Below are 21,030 nucleotides of genomic sequence, written 5' to 3' on the forward strand. Positions count from 1 at the left end.
TGGTTGACCCTGTCACTGTCTCCTCTCCCAGCCGGTCCTGGCCTCCTCTTGCCAAAACGGGGTTTTAAGAACTCCGCGGTGGAGGTCTTTGGTTGTTCTTGAAAGGCCTTTAACAAGTCCGTTGCCTTTTGAGGAGATCAGTTATTGGGGTCCCTTCCGTTGCCTTTTGAGGAGATCAGTTATTGGGGTCCCTTTTCGGGCGCCAAAATGTCAAAAGAATTTCTTTGTAATGACCTTTAAAGCAATAGAGATCGGAGCCGAAGTATCAAAGTTTAACAAAGCTTTATTTTCTTGTACAAGAAGGAGCATTTCACAGTGCAACACACAAGAGGAGGTTATTTTGTTCTTATGTGCCTACTTCTGTCGGCTGTGTGCACTCTTTTTATCTACCTCCTACGCACCTCTTCTTAGTCTAGTCGTTAGTCTATTATGTCATCAGTCTTTTTTATTTACACACGTCTATTTATCTTTACTGTATTTACAACAACTCCTGTCTTCTTCTATAATATTTACAATTTTTACACTTTGATCAGCAGTCCTATCGGCTCCTAGCGACTCTTATTTCTTTTACTATCGCAGTCCTTTAAGGCTCCTAGCAATTTATTTTTCCTTTACTATCGCAGTCCTTTAAGGCTCCTAGTGATTTATTTTTCCTTTACTATCGCAGTCCTTTAAGGCTCCTTGCAATTTATTTCTCGTATCCTATCGCAGTTCTTTAAGGCTCCCAGCGATTTATTTTTTTGTCAGCGTTCTGCCCGTGCAGACCTGTTTTCTAATGTGGCACCCCTGCTTTTGAGCTTGAGGTGCTGCGAGATTAACAGCGGTATCCACAGAATGCTTTTAGGTATTATCTCTTCTCACGTGATTTATTTTCTGCTGTACTGTACTTGGCACTCCTTTTATGTCTTTAACACACACACTCATTCCCTCTCTCCGCACCAAGGTCATGCTTATTGCACTAGATTACACACACACTCTCATTCACTCTTTCCGCACCAAGGTCATGCTTATTGCACTAGATTCGGTTGTCTCCAGCAATAAATCAGCTATGTCCCAATGTTGTATTATCAATTAGCAACTATCACATCACACTTTAGGTTCTTTAGGAGAGGAATTTGTCAAATACCTCTGACCTAGGCGGCTCCCAACACTGCACCTCAGACGCACGCCGGTTTTAGGCAGAAAAAGGCTCTGCTTACGTTATCTGGTGGCCACCTGTACGTCTGGTGTGCAGCCCAGTGCCCCCGGTCTCAGGAGCTGACCTCCTTGCCCTCCTGGCTGGCTCACCACATGATGAAACAGAATTCGGGGCCCAGAATTGGGCCTGGTGGGTCCTGACCTCGTCTTCAACTTTTAGACTACTAGATACTACTCAGATCCTAGGTACTTTCCACTTTCGTCCTTGAACATCAGATCCTGCATCCAATACAATGCACCAATGAGTGTGTGTGTGTGTGTGTGTGTGTGTGTGTGTGTGTGTGTGTGTGTGTGTGTGCACATTATGTGGATACATGAAACAATAAACCATGGTGTGACTGGTTATGATCAAGCAGAGTATACTGCCTGGATATGTATTTTTAAAGGTCAACTGATACTAAACTACTACTACTACTAAACTACTACTAAACAGTTACATTACACTACAGGTGCTTTCCTGCGGAAGTCAATCACTAACTCCTTTGTCTTGCTGGCATTGATGTGAAGATGGTTGACCTCACACCAGTTGACAAAGTCCGTGATGACCCCCCTGTACTCCAGATCATTCCCCTCTGACACACGCCCAACAATGGCTGTATTGTAATAAACCTATTTTGATACAAGAAGTAGGCACCTGCATGGGAGTGTAAAGTGCACAGACAGAAGGAGGGGCCCACGAAGGTAAGTCAAAAAAACAATCAATCTTTATTTCATAGCATTAAATTCATTTAAGGAACAGCTCCAGCTCCACTAGCAGATGAGATCCTGAATGAACCCTAGGCTTCTCCTGAGAACCACCTGTGGACCAGTAACATGCACGTGTACGGGCACAAGCCAACGACCCCCATAAGGCACTGCAAAACTGTCACTGCACTGCAACTCAGTAAACACACTGCAACTCACACTGAGGATAAACCCCCGCAGAGCACGTCACCATATTGCACTACAAAACACATCAAATCACACTGTGGGCTATGGGCCCCCTAAGGCAACTGTGGATACGCCTGTGGCACGCTCGGCTCTCCCTAAGAGTGAAATGCTGTTCTGGTTAAAACCACTAACAATAACACACACAAGAAAACACTTTAACACACAGACAAATGATGGTTAAAAAGCTACTTATCTCTCCCAGGGTTTGAGACCCTTCCCCCGGGGTCTGAGCTTCAGCGCGGGACGGCCACTGGCAGTAACTGTGGTGGGGGAACCGGCCAGTCCAGCGCAGCGAGGCGACTCCACAGGCTACAGGAGAGCCTCTACACACGGCTGGAGAGCGGACAGAAGCACTCCTATGGTCCCCACTATCCTCCCCGTGTCCCTGTCGGATTCAGGAACCTCTCCCTGCTCCCCGCTGACTATCTTCGCCACCGGCAGCCCTAAACAGCGTGCAAACGGCACCCTCCCCCCGAGATCGAGTGCACAATAACCACTGTTTGGCTGGGCTTTAGCCCGGTAACGCTCACCAAGCTCGGCTCCCCAGAGACAACTGCCGCCCCTCTCTCCCCCTCTTTTCACTCTTACCACCCACACTCACAGCTGCAATCACTTGGCTCATCACCCTCAGTACTCACAGCTGCAATCACTTGGCTCATCACCCTCAGTGCCAACACACTCTTCCCGAGCAACGCACCCAGTTCCTAGCAACGTCACTCACTACAGTATCATCAGAGAACTTCTGGAGGTGGCAGCTGTCCGTGTTGTATCTGAAGTCCGATGTGTACAGGGTGAAGAGGAAGGGGGCGCGGACTGTCCCCTGTGGAGCCCCCGTGCTGCAGACTACCACATCAGACACACAGTCACGAAGCCTCACATACTGTAGTCTGCTGGTGAGGTAGTCGATGGTCCACGCAGCCAGGTGGCGGTCGACTCCAGCTCCTTCCAGCTTCCCCCTGAGCAGAGATGGTTGTATTGTATTGAAAGCGCTGGAAAAGTAAAAAAAAAAAAAAAAGCATGACTCTCACAGCACTTTCAGTGTTCTCCAGGTGAGACAGTGATCGGTGGAGCAGGTAGATGACTGCGTCATCCACCCCAATGCCTGTCTGATATGCGAACTGCAGTTGGTCCAGTTCTGTTCTAACCAGGGGTCGGAGGTAGTTGAGTATAATCCTCTCCATGGTCTTTATCAGGTGGGAGGTCAGGGCTACAGGTCTGAGGTGGTTGGGCTCCCTGGGGTGTGCAGTCTTTGGTACAGGAACCACGCAGGAAGTCTTCCACAGGACAGGAACCTTCTCTAGACTGAGGCTGAGGTTGAAGATGTGCAGAACCAGTGAAACCCTGAGTTCACCCTGTCTCCTCCCTACTGCCGAGCCTGAAGCAAGCTGTCAGACAGACATGGGTTGTTCGTATGTAGGAAATCTGATCGATATCGAGGCAGAATTAATTCACAATGCTTTATGCCTTAGATGTGCTGTCATTTCCCAATGAATATCTGTTTGAACAGTACCGTTTTTCATTAGACTCACATGCCACACATCTCAAATCTGACACACCGCAGACGTGCGCTCTCATCAGAGCACGTGTTTTTGCGAATGGTAGCTTTTTATATGATATTGGTGATGTTTTGCGGCCTCTGCCTTCTTTCTGTAGGCTGAGTAGAACTCAAATGTTACTAAGCAGGATATTAGGCAAGAGGACATATAAGTTAAAACAGTATTTTTTTTTGGGGGGGGGGTTAAATTACTAAGACCTACAGTACATAATGAAATAGCCACTGAATGAGGTTATTTAAGCTACTTTGTTTAATAAATCAAATATGAATAAAAATAAAGAAAGGTACAGTCATGGCCAAGTAAAATATGCCTTACCTGTTTGAATGATGTTTATATATTTCATTTTAAGCTGCTCTCAAGTGTGTTTTTCCCCTGTGAGATTGCACCTACATGAAAATCAGAATTTATTCAAAATCACTTTTTCACCTGTATACTACAATTTTAATTAAGTGTGGTTAAATGTAAATTAATGGACTAGTGCATTCAAACTTACACAACTTAGCGGTGTTACTTTTTTAACTAAATATATGCCCATATTCGCTGTAGGCATTCATGCGCTCCTCCAGGTCCACAGGTGTAAAATAAGTTGATCGCTTTTTCTCTCCCGTTGCCATGGTGAATCGAGGTATCGGGGCTCCATTGATGATGGCTTTTTATTGTTTTTGTGCACGCGTTTAACTCAAGGCCTGCATTCCAAACCGCATACTTCTACTATATACTTTTAGTATGTACTGCAGCTGCCTTTAAAAAGTATGTAGTGTAGTATGCAGTATGCATGCAGTATGCATACTATTGTTTGTTGTTAAATATATTTACAGCTATGCAGCTGCTGGCACTATATTCTGTCTGCACATGAAGCAGCCTTACATTCACATTACTTTAATTTGTAGTGTAACATACTTGCACATTCTTACTACATTACTTAATATGTATTTGACTTTTACTATTTATATATTTACTGGTCTATACTGCTCATACCTGGCCCATAGTGTATTCATATTTAGTCATATTCATTCATTATTTATACCACACTTACACCACTGCCTATACTGGTAGAATCTTCTATATTGTAGTCATAGTTGAACCCTAACATTGATTATACTATAATCACAATAAAGTTGAATGTTGTAACCGTGTTCTTGCAAAACTGTATGATATGTGACAGTATATAATCAGATCATTGCAGTCCTAATATGTAGTGTCTTAGTATCTCAAATTAAATAAACCATGTATGAAAGGAAGTGTGGGCGTTGGTTGTACACGCAGCTCAGTCAGTGTGACGTAACTTCCGCTGCGCAAAGGATTGTGGGTCAGAATGGCCAAAGAAGCATGCTGACATGCATACTGCGAAATATGACTGGATGTAGTAGAACATCCTGGTACTTTTGGCATACTGCATCTGACATACTATATATTGGGACACACTAATTCTTTTTCTGGCATACTAAATAGTATGGTAGTATGGGCATTGGAACGCAGGGAAGGTGTACCTACTCAGAGTTGATTGAACTAATTCAAATCAGCTGTTCTGGAACCGGATACTCAGAGTTTCCCACCTCAGGGTTTGTTGAACCTCCTACCTGGAATACCCCTCTGGTGCACTGAAAACAACCTGGAGCTCAACCCCTTAATATAGTTTCCCCCATCACCCTGTGTGATTCCCCAGCCAATGCTGTGGAGTCTTTCCTCTGGCTCCTTCATTACTCAGGACCTCAAGTTGGAGCTGAACATCAGCTCCCTCATCAAGAAGAGGATACTCAGTAGAGGATGTGAGGATCCTGACTCTGATTCTGGCTCTGATTCCTCTGGTAATTAAGTTTTCCCATTGTATGCTTCTTTATACTTCTGTACTGCACCACTATGGTTCAAAGTAAAGAATTATACTTCTCAGGTTGAAAAACATATGAGCTTATACTATACAACCATTGGTTCTCAGCCTTTTTGGCTTGTGACCCCCCAGAAAAAAACTGTGTGTAGTTGGGACCCCTCGTCATGTTTTAAAAGTCAGCGAGTTGTTGTATGTATGTGTACACACACATATGATTGATGATTTGTCAAATAATGATTATGTATTTATTGATTCTGAATGTGCAATGTAGTGATACATTCAGTGAGTTAAAAAAAATGAGTAAATATTTCCTACAGGGCCCAGGCCAGCTTTTCTACATTCACAGTATTCTGTAAGTTGTAGTGGCATATTTCCACTGTGGAGAAAATAGCGTACATCTAGAAATTAAAAAAGAAATAAAATGAATGGTGTAAATCTGTGTTACTGATAATATAGTTTTACTGACAAACTACTAACTGTAGCTAAGGAAGCACCTGCCAACATGACACGCACTGACCTGACAAAGGTGTTTACCGACACAGTACCCTGTTTCTACACTCCAAAGGCCTGGGCCCTGTTTCAAAAAGCAGGTTTAGTGAAAACTCTAAGTTACTTAACCCTGGGATGAGGGAAACCCTGAGTTTCTCTGTCTCCTCACTCTGAAAAAGCCAGACATGCCATTTCATTTCCTCATTGATTCAGTCCATATTAAAGCATGTATCAAAGTGCATTAATTAGTGGACTTTTACTGTCCGTTAGAATCAAAACCCTGTTTGGATCTTAGTTTGTTATGAAGGACCATCTAAACTTACCACTTTTGTGGTAACACTGTCAGTCGTTTCTTTGAACAGCAGTTTTCACCCTCACATTAAAGTATTACACAGGATTAAGTCACCCCCAATCTCTATACGCAGATATCAGCATATGTAGCCTGCTTGAGTACTCACAACAACAAAAAAATCAAACATATGAACAGGAATATAAATTGGTCTACAATGGGAAATAAGCGCAATTCGAATCTGAATGATTAAACAGCAAGGCTTTAATTATCCTATTAAACCATACATTCAGAGTTAACATAAGAAAAATCAGCAATTTTTCTGTCTCTGTCATTAGGTTAGATGCAGCACTGCAGGACTGTCACCAGGGTCCAGAGCCACTTCCCTCCTAGTCAGTTTAATGTCTGCCCAGTTATCATGAGCTAACACAAAAGCAGCTATCATCAGACACTGTGCCCATTAACATCCCATCGAACTTACACCAACACCAAAACGACTCAACTCTGTCGATAAACCTGTTAACAACCATGAGATAACTTTAGACCTTTGATGCTAAGAGTTAGCCCTGTCACTGTGTGCATGTGTGTGCGCAGGCGGACTATCAACTGTTCCCCGGCATGGAGCTCACACTTCTGCAGCAGTAGTCTCATATTAAATATAAAAAAAGCAACAGCTAGACATGGAGGCGCTAAGCCAAGCAATACACTGCACACAGCTCTCCTGAAATTGGATTTGACCCATTTTAAAGAGTGAAAAATACAAAAGTCATGTTCACATGAAGGAGGTTTGGCAGTAATTACTCAAAACATTGAACAAATGCTGATGTCCAAATCAAGTACTAGAGTACTTATTTGCGCATCCCTAATTGATTTACTGTATTTAAAACATCAAAGGCAAAAGCCAGGTTTGGTGTCAGCGGCTCAGACTTTAAGAGAAGAGAGGATGCTTCCTAGAGACAAACATTTTCACACTCACAGCGCCAGAAAGTAAAGAAAAGGACAGTAAATGAAAATGTGTGAAAATCCTAAATTAAATAAAAGACAACAAGGCGAGGCAGGTTGATGGGATGGGGACAAACAGACATCACACATTGAAAATGCTATCTTAAAACAGCTGGTGGTCTGTATAAATATGTTAGAGTTGGGAGACAAGTGAGATAAAACAAAAGTAAGATATCTAGAAATAACTGACAGATTTATTGATACATGGTTCAAAGGATAAATGATTGCATTACTTTCTGTGATACAAAAAACAGGCTGGAATAAATAAAACTAAAGACTTTGAAGACGGCTGCTTTTACTATGTTGTACGTTGTATGTTGTGTTACGATGTTTCTTCATTCCTTGGCCACTTGTGGTGGCAGTAAATAGATTGGACAATTCATAACTGAAAAATGAGTTCTAAAAGTGTTTTTTTTTTTTTTTTTTTAAATCCAGTACTGTAACCAAAAAAAAAAAAAAAAAAGAATAACTACCCTTGTATAGTTCTGTATTCAGCATGTTTTTTCCTTGCAGTGTGAAATGTCTCCACAGCACTTCAGCTTGTTACTCTTTCAGTGTTGCTATTTGGCTCTCTTCACTGACACTCTCCTCCTTTATGTTCACAACATTTGTTTCTTCCCCCTCTTCCCCCAGAGTCAGTACTAACCAGGACTCTTTGTGCAACCTCTCATTCCTTTCCACCTCCCTAACACTGGGTGGCAATGTCACCTGCATGTGTGCTGGAAGGTGCTTGAACTCTTCCTCGTTCACATCACAGTCCTTCATCTTTAAGTCCAGCACCCACCAGCGGCCAACGAAGCCCACATCTAGCATCCGCTCAGGGAGCTCCCTCCAGGGTACCGACAGATTGGAGCACTGGGCTTCATACAGTGTGGTGTCAGGGTCGTAGTCGGCACAGTACACCAGAGAGAGAAGACCCAGGCTGGCATGACGGAGCCTACCCTCGTTACGAAGCTTTACTAGACTCTGTATGTGGCTGTCAGAGGTCCCGTTGCGTATCCATGGGGAAAGCAGGCCCAGCTGGTTGGAGCACTCCAGCAGGGTGGCTTCAAAGGACGAGCAGTCAGGTTTAGTGTAGAAGCAGGCCCAGGTCCCAGCAAGCAGTGAGGCATATACAGACGCTTTGACCGGACGCTCCCATAAACCAACAACCACCTCCCAGGATGCGTCTTTGTAGTCAGAGAACAGGCTGCGACACCACACACCTACAGACAGAAGGAAGGATGCAGCACAACAAAGGAAACTTAGTCCTGTGCGGTGTCTTTAACACACACAATTCAAAGCAATTTCAAGAGAGTGGTTACACAGTTTGGTGGTGAAAACCCAGTTTCTATTTAATATTTAGCTATTTCCTGGACAATATTTTTCAATTTCATGGCATTAAATTGATCCTCAGACTGAGCAGCACAGTCTCACAGATTCCGTTCTCCTCTCTGACTTTAAGGGAACTAAATATGCTGTTGATAAAAAAATAAAGACTGGACACCAATTGTTTCTGTAGGTAAGCAATATTACAGGAGAGGGTGTGCTTTAACGTTATTTGTTGTACGACTGATGTGGTCAGGACCAAGGCACCCAAGGTGCTGTATTTATGTTGAGGGGCTCTCAAAATAAAAAACTTTTTGTGACTGTTTTCTCCATTTCCATGGTGTCTATCCTTTCAAAAACAACTTTTTCCACTGTGGTTACACTGTGACTGTCTGCACTCCAGTGGAGCACCTGCACTGACAAATAGCACCATCAATTATATTCCTTAAAGAAAGTTGATTTAATAAAAAATAAGACTAACTCATTTGGTTCGACAAATTACAAAGCCTAAATAACTATGTTGGTGAATTTCTGCAAATGCAGTGGTTAAGTTCAAGTTCTGAAATGGTTTTATTAAAGTTAATTGTTTTATAAAAGGGTTCCTATAACAGCTGCAACAGCCACAAACATCAGAAGCATTTGTTATTAGGGATGCACCAATATAGATTTTTTTTCAACTGATACCGATAACCAATCGTCTAGTCACCTGCTTCTCATGGCCTATAACTGATAATTTCACATTTTTGTATTTTACAAAGTGTATACTCTGTAGTTGATGTACACCTGAGGGTAAGAAAGGCTAAGATGTGGTGAGAAAATATGGATGATTTAATATTCCATAGACCTGACCTAACCACATTAAAATGACATCACTATTGCTAACACAACAAAAACAAAGAAAGGCTCTGACTCTCCCAAACCTGCCAACATCAGGCTGTGAAAAAGAGGGAGATTTTCTGGGGTATTGTCAAATACTCTCAATGTCCCGGCCCCCATATAACCCTACACTACAGATGAACATGAGGATGTGAATGTAAAATGACTTTTAATCAGAGAGAGAGAGGGAAATGATGAAGCCCAGTGTTACTGTGCAATTCTCTGTTGTATCAGTAAAGTGTATAAACTAAACTGCAGAATTGAGTCTCTACTAACAGGCACAAACAGTGACAGGTGACTCATATGAACAGGTTGAATGCACAACAGCAGGTCCTCTTTACATCTGGCATGAAATGAAAACATGAAATGTTTATATCATCACGCTGCATTTTTATAAACACACCCAGACGCCATCTCAATGTCCCATGATAGATTAGCCTACAACTACCAAGTAGAATAGCGATGTGCTATTGATTCACCTCACACATTAACACTCAACTCAGACAAACAAGCTGCTGTGTCTCGAACACACATCAATTCAATCAATCAATTTTATTTATAAAGCCCAATATCACAAATCACAATTTGCCTCACAGGGCTTTACAGCATACGACATCCCTCTGTCCTTATGGCCCTCGCAGCGGATAAGGAAAAACTCCCCAAAAAAACCCCTTTAACGGGGAAAAAAAACGGTAGAAACCTCAGGAAGAGCAACTGAGGAGGGATCCTTCTTCCAGGACGGACAGACGTGCAATAGATGTCGTACAGAACAGATCAGCATAATAAATTAACAGTAATCCGCATGACACAATGAGACAGAGAGAGAGAGAGAGAGAGAGAGAGAGAGAGAGACATGCAGCCAGAGAGAGAGATGTGCTCCAGACTGGGTTGCCAGGTATCAATACAAATAATCATTAATTGTAGCATCATATGGCTAGCAGTTTTTCACAAGTTTAACAACAGTGTCAAGTCTTTTAAAAGCTTGTTGTTGGATACAAGCCGTTGCTGCTAATTAGCTTGTGCTAACAATCTGGAAACCATCCCTCAACACTGTGTCTTAACCTGGGTCGGGCGGTCGGAGATCAGATCCTCGGCGCAATCCTTTTGTCTTCCTCTGGAACTGTGAAAGACATCTACGCTGCAACAGGTTTTGCCCTCAAGACAGCATGCTGCATTTGTTGTTCTTCTACTCAGTGTTTACTGGTGGCTTGAATCAGAATCAGAATCAGAAATACTTTATTGATCCCCGAGGGGAAATTATTTATGTTACAGGTGCTCCTTGCAAGAGAGGAAAGATACGTGAAAATATAAGAAATTTAAACAATAGTATTTACAAATATATAGTTAAAGAAACAGGAATTATTAACAAACATAAACGTAAATAAATATATATACATACATATATATATTGTAAACTGACAAGATTATTTACACAAACAGAATAACTAAGCAAACTAGGTTTGAAGGTATATGTACCACCCACTGTGCTGGGTGTGTAGATGCTGCTCTTGTTAAGTCAATGAAAGCAGTCTGGCTTTGTATTATTGGCGCTATTTATTGCTTATAATTTTAATTATCGGAATGTTGCATAATTATAAAAAATACCCCATTATTGGCCGATAATTTATCGGCCCAATATATATCGTGCATCCCTATATGTTTATAAGATATCCTGACAACCCATTTTTGGAAGCTTTCTGCTAATCCTCATTTCAGCTCATTTGAAATAAAGAACAGAATGGTTCAGATTAAAAATTTAATTAAATTGATTGATTAATTAGTTTCATAAATGTTGACTTCTATTGGGCTTATAAATATTTGTTTACATATTAGGCTTCAAGTTTTCCAGATTGTGACAAGTTTTACAATAGATTTTCACCCATATACATGAAAAACATACAAAGCATATGTTCTCAGTATGTACGAAAGCAACAACAGCAGCAGCAAGATGTACTGACGAAGTAATACTTTCACCACAGCAGGCGAAATAGATTCACAATCACTTGTGGGCAGATTGATATCTCTGAAGTTTAACTGACTTGGTGTTATACTGTAACCATCAAGTGTTCACTTATTTTTTTGTGACAGTGTAACAGGTGCAGGAGCGAGTGTCAGGAGACGTTATCAAGCAGATTCTTGATACACAGGACTGAAGTTATACAGGCCTGTATCAGCTGCTGCGATTAGTAAGTGTTATGAAAAAAACCTTGACCTGATTGATAACAACTACACTAATGTTTTTATGGCAAAAATACAAAGGGAACATAGTTACACATATTTGTGCTAATATTTGCAACATGCACACTGGAACGTTTTTATGAAAATACGTAATCATGTTTCCCTCTACAAACATTATAATACCAGTGGATGGTGCAGCAGGATTAACTATTGTTTACTTTAACATCATATCGAAAGCTACGTTGGCTCGTAGTGTCCCTGTAACCTTCCACAAACCCTAACGTCAGCTGACTCTGTTTCTCACCCGCCTTGCTGTTTTTCAACTTTTCCCATCTGCTGCCTGTGACCGGAGCTGCAGCTGTGTCTGCTGCCGTGCAGAACATCCTCCTTATTGCCCGCAACGAAGCCATTTCACCTGGTTTTATTCACCGGTGCGGTCACCTCCACGCTGAAGAAACATCCGGAACTCACCTCACATGGAGCCAAAATGGCAACCGAAAAGCGACTCATTTTTTATCTTCCGACAGAAAGCAATACCTCGCAAACGTTCCACTTGCGGTCACTTGAACACAAAGCGTATTAGTAACAAAGAATACATGAAGTTAAGTTTTTTGTAAATTGGAAATGCATCCGATGTGTCGCTTAACTGTAGACCACACAGTACACACTGTATTTTAGTAAAAATAAATAAAAACTAATTTTTAAAAGAAGATCGTTCAAGTGACAGCTTTGTTTACGTGGTGACGTGTACCGGAAGACATGATAACGTGACCTGCATGACAGACAGCAGCTGCGATAGTTATGAACTACAGTTGAGAGCAGTGTACGAATATTTTTTTGTGTGAGTTTATTAACACTACATGGGCTGTGGTGTTTTATATTTACGTCAGCTACCTACACATCTTCAAACAGATGAGAAACAAGAGTGCTAGCGTCAGATTAGCCTAGCTATTGTTACCGTCACGCATCATCATCTCCAGGGACATCCTGCTGTACAAGAACAGGTTGGTTTTTATTTTTTTCTGATCACGACGCAAAGGCAGAGTATCAGCGTTAGAGCAGAACTGTAGGGTAAGATGGGTAAGATGCCCTCACCCCATTAATTCGTCTCCTATCCAATAAATGGCACTAAATCTGCTCCGAACAACTGCGGTCCATTGAGCCGTCATTTGTCAGCCGTCGTCAAGCCAGCCGCGACACGGATTTTTAATGCGTGTCTATTCATGGTATTACGGTAGGGATGGTGGAAACAGCCAGGCGTGACAGAGACGCCCGTTTTTCAGCAATGCATTCTCCCCTGTTTCTCCCTTTGATATACCAAATATACAGTGCATTGTCTTGCACATTATATGAATTTCAATTACAAAGTGTCAGAAGTTTTTCTGCTGTACTGTAGAGCTCTAAATTAAAAATATCGACAAACTTTTTTTTTTCCTGTCACTAAATAAAATACTATTATTCGTTTTATTAATCCACTCCTATTCTGGGTGACCCCTACAATGGTCATATCATAATTTTCATGCAATTTTACTGTGGAGTTTATGAGAAATTTAAAAGGTAAAATCTGCTCAAAATACAACAAAATGTAATCAAAGTTTCCTAATATTAAATATATATATATTTTTAAAAAAAAAATCCTCAATAGGTAACATAAATCTTTCGATGGATTCTTGTTGTAGGTGACCCCCACTACATCCAGATCAATTTTCATGCAATTTTACTGTAGAGTTTATGAGAAATTTAAAGGTAAAATCTGCTCAAAATACAACAAAATGTAATCAAGGTTTCCTAATATTAAATATTAATTTAAAAAAAATCCTCAATAGGTAACATAAATCTTTCAGTTGATTCTTGTTGTAGATGACCCCCACTACATCCAGATTAATTTTCATGCAATTCTACTGTAGAATTTATGAGAAACTTAAAGGTAAAATCTTGTAAACAATACTCTATAGTATAATCATAATGTCCTCATATTAAATATAATTTTTAAAATAAATCCCTAATAGGTTACATAAATCTTTAAATGGATTGTTGTTGTTGTAGGTGACCCCCACTACATCCAGATTAATTTTCATGCAATTTTACTGTAGAGTTTATGAGAAATTTAAAGGTAAAGTCTGCTCAAATTGCAACTGAATATTTAATAATTTCCTCTGTAGCTGTCTTGCTACACACACAGATCCTCCGTCAGGTTTACAGACATTTATACCCATTGTCTGCTCCGAACAATAATCATTACAACAAATAATAAACACGTGTGCTCGCAGCTGCCCGGCTCCTGCAGTACGTGTTCTTCCATACACTAACTGAAACACACACAGGCAGAAATTCCCTCTCTGTAGAGAGCAGACGTCTCTCTCCAGGACCAGCACAATACTGCATAAAAAAGGGGAGAAAGAGCAGTCAGATTAATCAGCAGCAGCTGTCCCCATCAACTCACCTGCCACTACTCTCCTGAGCCATCCCCCCACACCTCCCTCTCTCTCTCTCTTGCAGCCGACTGGTAACCACGCCCCCCCTCCACATCCTCATATTCAAATTATTATTATTTTTTTAATTTTTAAATTTAATTTTATATATATTTATATACTTTATTAATCCCCGAGGGGAAATTAAATTTTTAAATTTTTCACTCTGTTTGTCAATTACACACAGGTCCGAACACACACATGCACAAACTGGACCTATACATGCACTAAGTGGAGAGATGTCAGAGTGGGCTGCCCATGACAGGCGCCCCGAGCGGTTGGGGGGTTCGGTGCCTTGCTCAGGGGCACCTCGGCAGTGCCCAGGAGGTGAACTGGCACCTCTCCAGCTACCAGTCCACACTCCATATTTTGGTCCGGACGGGGACTTGAACAAGCGACCCTCCGGTTCCCAACCCAAGTCCCTATGGACTGAGCTACTGCCGCCCCAAATATATTATTATTATTATAATTATTATTATTATTATTATTATTATATATAATATTAATTTTTAAAAAAAGATCCTTCATAGGTTACATAAATCTTTTAATGCATTCTTGTTGTAGGTGACCCCCACTTTGACCAGACCAATTTTCATTCAGTTTTACTGTAGAGTTTATGAAAAATTTAAAGAGAAATTTCTGTTGAAACACATATATAAATAAGATACAATAGAATAAAAATAAGATTTCCCTTTGAGTTTGCTGTGCACTGTCTACAGTGCATTTAGAAAGTATTCAGACCCTCTTCACTTTTTTCACTTTTGTTATGTTGCAACCTGATGCTGCAATCGTTTAAATTAATTTTTTTTTTCACATTAATCTACACTCAGAACCGCATAATGACAAATTGAAAATATAATAATAATGGACAGACTCCAAATGACAAAAAATATTGCCGTAAAAAGTGTAATTTGCGTCACAACAATATAAATGATAGAGAAAAATATGAAATGATAGACATTTTTCTCTCGTCACATGATATATATCCTCATATCGCACAGCCCTATAAAACGCTTATGCACTTCTTGTCAGTTTACTCTCGTTGTCCTGTGTTGCAAATCAAACGCACCTGGAAGCTGCGCATGCGCAATACTGCCCCCTCCTCTCCTCTCCTCTATTCACTCCACGAGCCAGTCAAGTAGGTGAAATTGAATAATGTGAGGGGCAGGTGATTGCCGAAGATTTAAAAAAACAGCGTGCGGAAAATGTCAGAGGGAGAGCGAGAGAGGTTGGTGTGTGTGTGTGTGTGTGCACATCAGGGCCGAACTCCACCGTGCGCGATACAGAGAGCAGAGGAGAATTGTAAACGCGCGACCATGTGGAGACAGAAATGACATGCCGTCATGTAAATAAGTCATCACGTGCGCCGTATAATCGTTACATAATCGTGATTTCTATTTTAACCAAAATAATCGTGATTATGATTTTTTCCATAACCGAGCAGCCCTAGTGGACAGCCATTTTCGGGTCTCTCCAGAGATGTTTGTTAAAGTTCACAAGTCAGGGCTTTGGCTGGACCACTCCAGAACATTCACAGAGTTGCCCCTAAGCCACTTGTGTGTTTTCTTGGCTGTGTACTTAGGGTCATTGTCATGTTGGAAGGCGAACTGTCAGCCCAGTCTGAGGTCCTGAGCGCTGTGGAACAGACTTTCATTGAGGATCTCTCTGTACTTTGCTCCATTCAACTTTCCCTCATTCCTGACCAGTCTCCCAGTCCCTGCTGCTGAAAAACACCCCCACAGCATGATGCTGTCACCACCATGTTTCACTTTTGGGATGGTATTTGGTAGGTGATGAGCTGTGCCTCGTTTCCTCCAGACATAACTTTTAAAATTGAGGCCAAACTGTTTTATTTTGGTTTCGTCAGACCAGAGAATCTTGTTTCTCACAGTCTGAGAGTCCTTCAGGTGCTTCTTTGCAAACTCCAAGCGGGCTTTCATGTGTTTTGCACTGAGGAGAGGCTTCCATCTAGCCACTCTGCCCAGATTGATGGAGGGCTGCAGTGATGGTTGTCCTTCTGGAACTTTGTCCCATCTCCACACAGATCTCTGGAGCTCAGTCAGAGTGACCATCGGGTTCTTGGTCATCTCTCTTACTAAAGCCCTTCTCCCCCGATTACTCAGTTTCGCCAGATGAGCAGCTCTTGGTAGAGTCCTGGTTGTGCCAAACTTAGTCCATTTAAGAATTATGGAGACCAGTGTGCTCTTGGAAACGTTCAGTGCAGCAGAATTGTTTTGTAGCCTTCCCCATATTTGTGCCTTGCAACAATTCTGTCTCTGAGCTCTGCAGGCAGTTCCTTTGTCCTCATGGCTTGGTTTTTGCTCTGATATGCATTGTCACCTGTGAGGCCTTAAATAAAGAGATGTGTGCCTTCCAAATCATGTACAGTCAATTTGATTTGCCACAGGTGGACTCCAGTCAAGGTGTAGAAACATCTCAGCAATGGTCAAGGGGAATGAGAGGCAACTGAGCGGAATTTCAAGTGTTGCTGCAAAGGGTCTGAATACTTATGCAAATGTGATATTTCAGTTTGTGCTTTTTAATAAATTTGCGAAAAATTCTAATATTCTATTTTTCACTTTGTCATTATGGGGCACTGAAAAAAAGAATTTAAATGATTGTAGCATCAGGCTGCAACATAACAGAAGTGACAAAAGTGAAGGGGGTCTGAATACTTTCTGAATGCACTGTATATAAATTAAAGGTTCAACTTTTTAGAGCACAGAAAAGTGTTCTCTTACACCTCCTTTTACATTATAGTTTTGTGGATTTCTTTCTTTTTTCCAAACACAACCTACTTTTGTCTACAGGAGGACAGCATTTCAGTCATTGTATTATACCCTCTAACATCAGACTGCTCAACACCCTGGAAATTTTAGATTTATGCATGTGCATTACTTTTAGTAAAAAAATTACATCTATTGATCTGTCGACCTATCTGACTATCTGATGTTAGTGGGTACAATACAACAACTGAAGTGCTGTACTCTTGCAGACAAAAGTAGGTTGTGTCTGGAAAAAAGAAAGAAATCTACAAAACTATGTAAAAGGAAGCATAAGAGAACAAATGCGACAGACAACTTAAAAACCTAAAGCAGTACACTGTAAAATATGAAGTTCACATGAGCTGAAAGACTTTGATGTTATTGTCTGTGTTTTTGCTCTCTGTCAATCTGTCTGTACATCTGTGTCTTTGCATTGGCCTAGCAGAACTAAAATATTATATGACAGTGTTATTAAAAGTATTCTACAGAAAGATTGCTAAAAAAAAAAAACCCCTCAACATTACTTAATTGAGGACAGGGAAGACATGCTAGCATAACATTGGATTTCATTTAGATTTAGATTATGAACATGACAGTTTATATGCTCTCAAAAATGGAACTTTACTTTCACAGAAAATTAGGTATATAAACAGTGCACAGCAAGCTGAAAAGGAAATTTATGGGTCAGTGACAAATAAGGGTTGGCAAGATGAGCAATTCAGAAATATCTTCAAAAATAGTTTTCAAAGCATGCATCAGATTTGTTAAAATGTACATTCTGTATTTTTGTTGGTTTTATGTCATTTGAAATGACATTTGCACCATTTTTAATGAAAAGTAAGACTGAATGCTTAAATATTTTATCCACCTACAGTAGATTTAAGTGTACTTATAAAAAATATCTTTATTTGAAAAGCATTAAATTGAAATAAGGTATTTTTGGAGTATTTCTATATTTAAATTTTAATGCATTTTGGCAATACTGAGCAGGACATTTCCTAGAAACACCCCTTTTTTTCTAAATAACGTGACAAATTATGTAAAATTTGTTTAAAAAAAAAACACAGTGTTGCACTACAGAGGTGGATTACATTTATTCCACATTTTACTCCACATTTATTTTCCTGTATATAATCATATTTTTATGAAAAAATACCAGTTACACCAAATGACACTGGGTTGTGTCAATTGGTGTAACTGGTATTTTTCATAAAAATATGATACACTGTCTGACCATGTTCCTTCTACAGTCAAACACCACTGTTTGGTGAAGGAATTGACACTGAAAATCAAATATGACAGTCAACAAGGTTAAGTGAACTTGTTTTTTTCATGTTATTTCAGTTCAGAAAAAAGAACATCTGGCAACAGTGAGCTAATTTCTTCTACTGTCAATTATTTGCTGAAAATACATTTTACAATCATGTTTCATTTTGAAATTTAACTCATGTTTTGTATCTTAAGTTCTGATAAGAAAAAGTCACCTGATAACAACTCATAAGGGTGAACTGGTCTACTATTGTGAATATGGTTGATAAAATTTTAATGAGAGAGAAAGTTCAGAAAAAAGAACAGCTGACAACAATTAACTAATTTCTTCTACTGTAAATTCTTTGCTAACAACAATCATTTAATTTTAAAATTTAACTCGTTTCATGTTTTGTATTTTAAATTCTGATAAGGGAAAAAGTCACCTGACAACAACAACTCTTAAGGACGTAATTGGCCCTTGCTGCAGCATTAGCATTCATTTGCATTCATTTGCATTAGCACTCTATGACGAGCCACTTTTTCCTTGTTCGAAACTGGCATCTAATGGGGAAAAATGATTTTATTTATTTAGTTTGATTACTTTAGTTTTCTATAAATGTATCATATATTGTAATGAAATAGCAGAAATGTAAATAGTTGTATTTTACAGACAGAAATTTTAATGTTTGAGTAACACTTCTACTTTAAATGAATTATTGGATTTTTAGGTATTTTAAAGCTACTGTACAAGATCAAAAGTAGGGTTTTTTTTTATAATACATCTTTAATCAGCATCATAAACTACTGATATCTAACAAATTACCATCATAAACTGCTGATATTTGACATAATTGCCTATAACAGAAGGCTCTTAATAGGAGTCAAATGGTGTAGCCGGTTACACCATTTGACATTTCATTTTAAAATCAAATTTGACAGGCATTACCATGGACACCTGTGTAAGCACATGGCCTTAGTGTCAATATTTCAAACATATTTTTTAAAGTAAATATTCATTTTAATGATTTTTATGAATTATTAATGTTTTTCTAGGGTCATACCATTTGACATGTAAACTTACCAAACCTGACCAGAGTCTAAAAACGTCAATTTATTAGTAATTTTAAGAGATTCTAACCTTGTCATGCAGCAGTTGTGATCATCAGGGGTCCTTCTCTGTAATACCATTTCCTGTTACATGGCCTTCTTTACAATATTAACAAAACGGCCTCTTAAATGGTGGTTACACCACTTGACACTTCATGTAGTTTACTTGACTTTCATGATTCCCCAAATTAAATTTCATATTTAGAACAAATGTATTCCATTACCTTTATTGAATATAAAAAAGTAATAATTTAAAGCAAGTTTAATTATTTGGTGCAAGTTTTTATGGTTACACCACTTAGACATTTTTGCCATTATCCTCTAAGATATTCTCTCAAAATGTATTAAAAGCAGAAATTTTATACTGGATCCACACAAAATTAAAGTTTGTAAGTTAATCATACATTTATTTTCAAATTTTAACCCTTTTAAATTTGACTAAACCATATGGACACAAAAAAAGTAGCATCACGTCATGTGTTTGAGAAAGTTTTCTCTTGAAATTTCTCATAAACTCTACAGTAAAATTACATGAAAGTTGATATGGTCATAGTGGGGGTAACCTTAAACAAGAATCAATTGAAAGATATATGTAACCTATTTAGGATTTTTTGGAAATTAATATATAAAATGATGAAGCTTTGATCAGATTATGTTGCATTTTGAGCAGACTTTATCTTTAAATTTCTCATATATTCTACAGTAAAATTGCATGAAAATTGTCTTGAATGTAGTGGTAGTCATCTACAACAAGAATCAATTAAAAGATTGATGTAACCTATGAAGGATTTTTTAAAAATTAATATTTAATATGATGAAGCTTTGATTACATTTTGTTGTATTTTGAGCAGACTTTACCTTTAAAAAAAAATTTCAGGAAATTATGATTATACTTTAGGGTATTTTTTATTTTTTATTTTTTTGTTAGCAGATTTTACCCTTAAATTTCTCATGAACTTTACAGTAAAACTGCATGAAAATAGTTTTGGATGTAGTGGGGGTCACCTACAACTAGAATCCATTGAAAGCTTTATTTAACCTATTAGGGATTTTGTTTTAATTATATATAATATGAGGAAATTATGATTATACTTTAGGTTATGTTTTTTTTGTTTTTGTTTTTTTTTGTTAGCAAATTTTACCTTTAAATTTCTCATAAACTCTACAGCAAAATTGTATGAAAATTGATCTGGATGTAGTGGGGGTCACCTACAACAAGAATCCATTGAAAGATTTATGTTACCTATTGAGGATTTTTTTTAAAAAAATATATATATTTAATATTAGGAAACTTTGATTACATTTTTGTTTTATTTTGAGCAGATTTTACCTTTAAATTTCTCATAAACTCCACAGTAAAATTGCATGAAAATTATGATATGACCATTGTAGGGGTCATCCAGAATAGGAATGCATTAATAAAATGTATAACATAATAAACATTTTATTTAGTGACAGGGGAAAAAAATTGTCAATATTTTTAATTTAGAGTTCCTTTTAAAAAACAGTGCAGTAGAAAAACTTCTGATACTTTGTAATTGAAATTCATACAATGTGCAAGAAGATGCACTGAATATTTGGTATATCAAAGGGAGAAACAGGGGAGAATGCATTGTTGAAAAACAGGCGTCTCTGTCACGTCTGGCTGTTTCCACCATCCCTACCGTAATACCACGAATAGGCACGCATTAAAAATCCGTGTCGCGGCTGGCTTGACGACGGCTCACAAATTATGGCTCACTTGACTGCAGTTCTTAACACGTGTATTTAATGGATATGCTGG

General features: G+C 39.1%; 2 protein-coding genes across 3 annotated transcripts in view; one reads left to right on the top strand and one right to left on the bottom strand.

The window, feature by feature from the left end:
- Positions 1–7,736: 7,736 nt before the first annotated feature.
- Positions 7,737–12,184, bottom strand: timm29 (translocase of inner mitochondrial membrane 29). Its single transcript, XM_050070314.1, has 2 exons — positions 11,958–12,184; positions 7,737–8,496 (listed from the first exon to the last, which is right to left on the bottom strand). The coding sequence occupies exons 1-2, from the start codon at positions 12,061–12,063 to the stop codon at positions 7,835–7,837; spliced, it is 768 nt and encodes a 255-aa protein (XP_049926271.1). The 5' UTR covers positions 12,064–12,184; the 3' UTR covers positions 7,737–7,834.
- Positions 12,185–12,320: 136 nt separating this feature from the next.
- yipf2 (Yip1 domain family, member 2) overlaps positions 12,321–21,030 on the top strand; it is a 64,679-nt gene continuing 55,969 nt past the window's right edge. Inside the window, exon 1 of one of the 2 annotated variants that reach the window (XM_050070304.1) lies at positions 12,321–12,657. The gene's annotated coding sequence lies outside the window, so the exon portion shown is untranslated. The remainder of the gene's footprint in view (positions 12,658–21,030) is intronic. The other variant, XM_050070303.1, reaches the window with a different exon arrangement.

Source organism: Epinephelus moara, chromosome 18, assembly GCF_006386435.1.
Source record: "Epinephelus moara isolate mb chromosome 18, YSFRI_EMoa_1.0, whole genome shotgun sequence".
Lineage (NCBI taxonomy): Eukaryota > Metazoa > Chordata > Actinopteri > Perciformes > Serranidae > Epinephelus > Epinephelus moara.